Here is a 5,576-nt window from a genome sequence, read left to right on the forward strand (position 1 = left end):
CCCCCCACCCCCGCTGCCCTGCCAACCTGCTCCGGCTGACCCTCCCTGTGCCCTTCTGAGCCAGGTCTGTCTGTCCACCTGTAATGAGGGAAATTTAACTTTGCATTTGAGAATGCCTCCACTTCCTCCCTCCTTTGGCCTGAGGTAAAGCCCGCCCCAGCCCCCACCTTGCCCCCTGCCACGCCCCCCACCCCCAGGCCCCGGGCCCCAGTGATTCCCCCAGTGATGACACGGAAGGAGCAGGCTGGATGTGGATTTATTGACATTCCTGCTTTGGGTCTGCAAAGCTGGTTGCCTGCCCTGCGGGGGGACTGGGTATGGGAGGGTGGCCAGGAGGTGCAGATCTGAACGCTGGGGGACCCAGAGGGGGAGGCACGGAGGGACCAACATCGCTTGTGGCACAAGGCCTATACTGGACACACACCGGCCCGTCAGGACAGCCCAGGACACACCAGTTCTACTCCCGGCCTCCCCCAGTCTGGGGCCAGGGCCCACCTGCATCCCACCACCGCCTCCAGGGTCGGCACTGTCCGAGTTACCCTGATGAGGACCCTCCTGGTGAGGACCCCGAGGCAGTCCTCTCTGATGGAGGCTTCTCTAAACCTCAGCCCTGCCCTCGGACCCTGAGTCCTCCCTCCTTCCACGGGATTCACACCAGCTGTCAGGGTCAGGAACAGTCTGGCCCCTCCCGCACCCCGTGTGCTGGGAGGAGGGGCAGGGGGCACCTGCGGGCTGAGACAAGGGCCCGGGGCAGAGGGGCGCTGCGCGGGTGCGGGGCTCGGCTCAGCCGCTGTGGTAGATGCGGAGGCGCTGCACGATCTCCCGGCGGCACAGCGGGCACGTGCGCAGGGGCTGGCAGCACTGCTGGCAGCAGCACACGTGGCCACAGTCGAGGAAGATCATCTGGGCCTGGGGACAGAGTGGAGCGTCTGGGCCCTGCCCGCGCCTGCCTGTTCCCCAGGGCGGGGCAACTGAGTCACTCCCACCCAGCCATCCCCTGCCCCTACCCTTCCCTGGAAGCACCTGGTACCACCATGTGGTAGTGGTCACTGCCCAGCACCTGCCCCGGACCCTCCGTGCCCTCTCACGGCTGCATGGGAGGCCACAGTGGGTCTAAGCAGCCCTGCCCCCTGGACACAAGACTGTCTTAATTGTTGCCTTTTTGCACACGGAGCAGCCCCTGATCTAAAAAAAACAATTCCAACGTCATGGAGCAAAAGCCTCCTACGCAAGCCTGCGCTGTGCTGCGCCATCTCCTCTCTAGGATTGATCCCGAGGAAACTCTCCGCTCCACTCAAGGCTGTTTGGTGCGAAGAAGACACGTGAGGCCCAAAAGCAGGGCTCTGGTTCCACTTAGAACCAACACCTCCCTCCACGGCTCGGCGTTCCCGCGCCTGGTAAGGACCACGGAAAATTCAACAGCTAGCATCGTTGTTTCTTTTAAGCAGGATCGCATGGTGGAGGGAGGGGGTGTTCTATACACTATGCGGTTTAATTTTTACAAAAAATTTTTTTACAAAAATTAAAAGTGTTAATTTTGTTACAGATTTTTGAAGATGGTTTTTTTAAAAGCCTCTTCAGAGAAAATTGTGCTGTTGATATTTAAGGACTTAGGAAATTTGACTTAAGTAGGCGGGGCGGGGGGGAAGGGAACCCTCTCTTTAAAAAAAAAAAAAAAACAAGCCTCAGAAAATGCTCATATTTGGATGAGATCATGGTAATTTCCTGTGTGTTTTGCTTTCCTGGATTTCCCAAGGTTTCTAATGAATACAATATACTTGCACCGATAGAAAAGAAGGGTTTGGAAGGAACCCATGAGTCTGGAAAGGCTCAGGAGGGGCAGGCCTGGCCTTACCTCCTGTTCCAGGCACACGACGCACTCGGAGGTCTGCACGTCCAGCTCTGCCGGGGGAGCGGAGGGGCTCACTGGCTCAGTGGGCTCCTCGGGGGCGGTGGGCTCCTCCATGGCCCCGAGGACCTCACCCTTGGGTGGGTTCAGCGGCTCTGTGGGGACCGAGGGATAGGCTGAGCCAGGGTCACACCCCAGTGATCCCAGTCCCCGGGGAGTCCCTTCACACACACACCCCGCCCCCGCCCACCACGCGTGAGCAGTGAGCACAAGAAGGGGGGCTTTGCTCTCATGGAGGGGTAAGGGCCCCCTTAGCTCTCTTTTCTGAGCCTCACTCCTCCTGTAAGACAGGAGTGCAGGGAGGCAGGCAGAGATGGCCACAGTGCTGGTTAACTGGGGCCTCTGACCCCTGACCGGTCCCTGGATCCCTCACAGCCACCCCGCAGGAGGGCTTGGCCTTTTCAGTGAAGGGCAGCCACTTGTTCGAGACCACAGGGCCATTTGGTGGTGGCACGGTGGTACGGGAGCTCTCGGTGAGGGATTTTGGGGTGGATGGGGGCTATGCTCATAGCTTCTCTGGGAGACAAGATGGGCTGCTGCCCTCAGGCCGCCCAGGGGTTGGGTGAGGAAGGAGAAGCCCCCAAGGCTGTCCCCTCCACCCCTTGCCCCTCCTCTGCCTTAGAGCTGGCACCCTCTATGGGGGTCCCAACAGGCAGGACACCAGAATCAGCCCTTACAAAATGCAGTCTCTTTCATGATCACGCAAAGGGCACCCCATCCCGGAGTCTTCCACAGCCCCGATGCCCCTCCTGATCAGGCTCACATTTTTCCCATCTGCCCTGTGGTTTGAATTAGTTTTTATAATTGGAAAATTGTGAATGTATTGTTTGAAGGCTGTTACAACACTAGGCTCTCTAAAGGTGCCATGGTGCCCCCAGACCATCACTGTAAAGGGGCTCTTCTATATGGACCATGACACCTGGCAAGTTCTGGGAGCACTAAGAACATTAGGAAAATGACTGAAGGTATCCTGCCCCTCCTGCGGCCGGGAAGGAGCTATCCCGCCCAGCCTTCCCTGCAGGAGGACACAGTCAGGAAGCCACCCCAGGGATGGCGGGGGGCTGTGGGAGGCAGGGGGCAGGACAGGAGGGGCTCAGAGTGAAGGGAATCTTAGTCGGCTGGCCAGCCAGGGTGGGGCGAGGAGATTCCCAGCTCCTGACGCCAAACTCATCATCCTGACCCGCAGTCTGACTGCAGGAGGGATCAGGGCTGGAAAACATCTGGAAGGGGAGGAAAGTCTGTTTAAAGGACTGTTAGTTTAGGGACTTGGTTAGGTTGGGTCATGGCCCTGGAATAAAGCTGGCTGCAGAGCTGGAGCCTGAGGACATCATGGCGCTGCCACTGGCCCGGACACCTGGGGACCCAGGGCCTGCTCCCTGCTGGCGGCAGAGCTCCTGCCTCAGCCCTGCAAACTGGCCTAGCAACCCCAGCTTTGGTCTCTGCCCTGAAGCGACCCTGCCTGAGGCTGGCAGTGCCATGGGCTCGCCTTGTCCTTCATCCTGGATCCAGGCCCCTTTCCCTCATCAAGGCCCCGCGGCCTCTTCTCGAGGGAGGCAGGAGAGCTCAGGGGTTCAGCGTCTGCCAGCTGTATGCGGTTGGGGCAGACACGTGAACCCCTCTTTGGCTCAGTTCCCTCATCCGTCAAGGGAAGGGAGCAGTGCACCCACCTCCCAGAGGTGACATGACATGGTACCTGTGAGGCGGTGGGCAGATGCCTGGTACCCGGATCTTGCTCGGAGGAGGAGACCCCCGACTCCCGCATCAACTCCTGCGTCAGCCACAGCACCTACCTTATCCGGCTCGTGTGCGTCGGTGGAGTGGCTTTCGGACCTGCCTTTACCCGCTTCCCAGGTCATCGAAAACCTTGTTCCCCGTCCCACCATGTCCTCCAGGCACAGTGTCAGGCCCTGGCTATGGCCAGGTCCTCCCTCTACTCCAAGGATCCGGGTGTGTGGTTCCCCGTGTTTGCAGAGTAGGTTTAGGGAAGGTTCTAGGATGGGGAACCAGGAGGGCCTCTTCTGGTTCAAGGAAGCTTCTTTGTTCCCCCATTTTTGTGGTCCATTTTTCCCATTTGTAAATCCTGTAAATCTTAGGGACTGGCAGGGGCTGGAACCCGCCCTCAGTTCTCGGCCTGAAATGTGAACAGGCGATGCCCCGAGCCACAGTCCCCAAGGGAAGCCGGGGCCTCCGCTCAGGCGGTGTCCTGCGTTGGTACCTGGCTGGGTCCTGGCCGCGCCCAGCAGCTCCCGGGCTCTCCGCAGGATCTCGTGCTGCAGGCCGGCTTCCGAGACGCCCACCTGCGGCAGTTCAAGGAGAAGCAAGCTATGGCCTGGGGCCCAGGGTCAGCGCGAGGCAGTGCGGCACCATGACTGTGAAGGGGACCAGGTGGCAGGGACAGAAACAGAGGCCCCAAAGGAAACTAACACTAGTGTCAGCTGTGGCTTAGCGCATGTGTCTCTGGTGCTGGGGAGGGACCCCTTCACCTGCATGACCCACGTCAACCCCACGACAACCAGGAACTCAGGACCCACTGTCCAAGTTCACAGGAAGGGCCAGGCGGTGCGTGTGGAGGCCGAGCGGCTGAGAAGCACTCGCACTGGGGCCACACGGTCCCTTGGGCGGCACAGCCCCCGTGGAGCCCTTCGGAGCCTCGGTTTCTGGGTCACGGGACAGGTGACACCGCAGCAGAGTGGTAAGCAGCATGCACTCTGGCACCGAACCCCTCACGCTTGAGTCCTGGCTCTGTGGGACCTTGGGCAGGTGACTACCTTGCTGTGTCTCAACTTCCTCATCTGAAAAATGACAAGGACAGTTCCCTTCTGCCTGGGTTGTTGGGAGGGTGCAGGGGTTGGCACGCGAAAAGCACTTAGAACGCACCTGGCACCAGCAAGCACTACAGGGGTGTGCGCTGTCATTACTTGGCTCATTTAAGGAACGAATGAACTAATACAACGTAGAGCTTAGCTCCTACCCAGAAGTCACCAGGCTCAGGCAGCGCTGCCATATAATGTCTGTAAGACCATGGCCTGGGCCAGGGGTCAAGCAGACAGTCTCCAAGGACTTGTCTTGGGCCCACAACATGAGGGTTCTCACATCTCTGGACTTAAGTAGGGAGATGGCATGCGGGGCACACGCAGGAGGTTATGGGGTGGGCGTTCTGGCCATCTGGAAGCCGGGGGCCCCGGAACACGGGACAACGGCAGACTGTGCCGAGAACCGCGCCCGAGTAGGTGGGCTCTTGGCGGTTTGGACAGCGGCCTTGTTCACCGCTCCACCTCCCCTGCGGGGCCGCTGCCTCTCACCTGGGCCAGGTCCCCAGGGCTCATCCGGCTCAGCGCGTCCAGGGAGATGCGGTGGTGGGCGAAGATGGGCAGGTAGTGCTCGGCCGACAGCTCCACCAGGAGGGCTGCCAGCTGGCGTTCCATGCCTTCTTCCTGCAGGACAGACCCACGGGCAAGCTGAGGGCACGGCCAACGAGACCTGGCTACTATAACGGTGAGCCAAGGCTCTGACGTGCTTAGCGGGGGCTTCCTTGGTATTTTTCCTACAAAAATGCATATGGAAGCCGAGATAAAGGTGCGAGGAAGTTCACTGCCGCTCTAAGTGGAAACAGCTACATGGTGAGCAATCAAGTACTCGTCAAGAGGGGGCTGTTTAAATAAACGAG

General features: G+C 59.6%; 1 protein-coding gene across 5 annotated transcripts in view; it reads right to left on the bottom strand.

The window, feature by feature from the left end:
• Positions 1 to 239: 239 nt before the first annotated feature.
• LRSAM1 (leucine rich repeat and sterile alpha motif containing 1) overlaps positions 240 to 5,576 on the bottom strand; it is a 39,768-nt gene continuing 34,431 nt past the window's right edge. For all 5 annotated transcript variants that reach the window (XM_029921125.1, XM_029921127.1, XM_029921123.1 and 2 more), the window contains 4 exons: positions 5,212 to 5,343; positions 4,125 to 4,206; positions 1,856 to 2,004; positions 240 to 909 (listed from right to left, as the gene is read on the bottom strand). In XM_029921125.1, coding sequence (XP_029776985.1) covers positions 784 to 909; positions 1,856 to 2,004; positions 4,125 to 4,206; positions 5,212 to 5,343 — 489 coding nt within the window. In that variant the 3' untranslated portion in view covers positions 240 to 783. The remainder of the gene's footprint in view (positions 910 to 1,855; positions 2,005 to 4,124; positions 4,207 to 5,211; positions 5,344 to 5,576) is intronic.

The sequence above is a fragment of the Suricata suricatta genome, chromosome 13, assembly GCF_006229205.1.
Source record: "Suricata suricatta isolate VVHF042 chromosome 13, meerkat_22Aug2017_6uvM2_HiC, whole genome shotgun sequence".
Classification (NCBI taxonomy): domain Eukaryota; kingdom Metazoa; phylum Chordata; class Mammalia; order Carnivora; family Herpestidae; genus Suricata; species Suricata suricatta.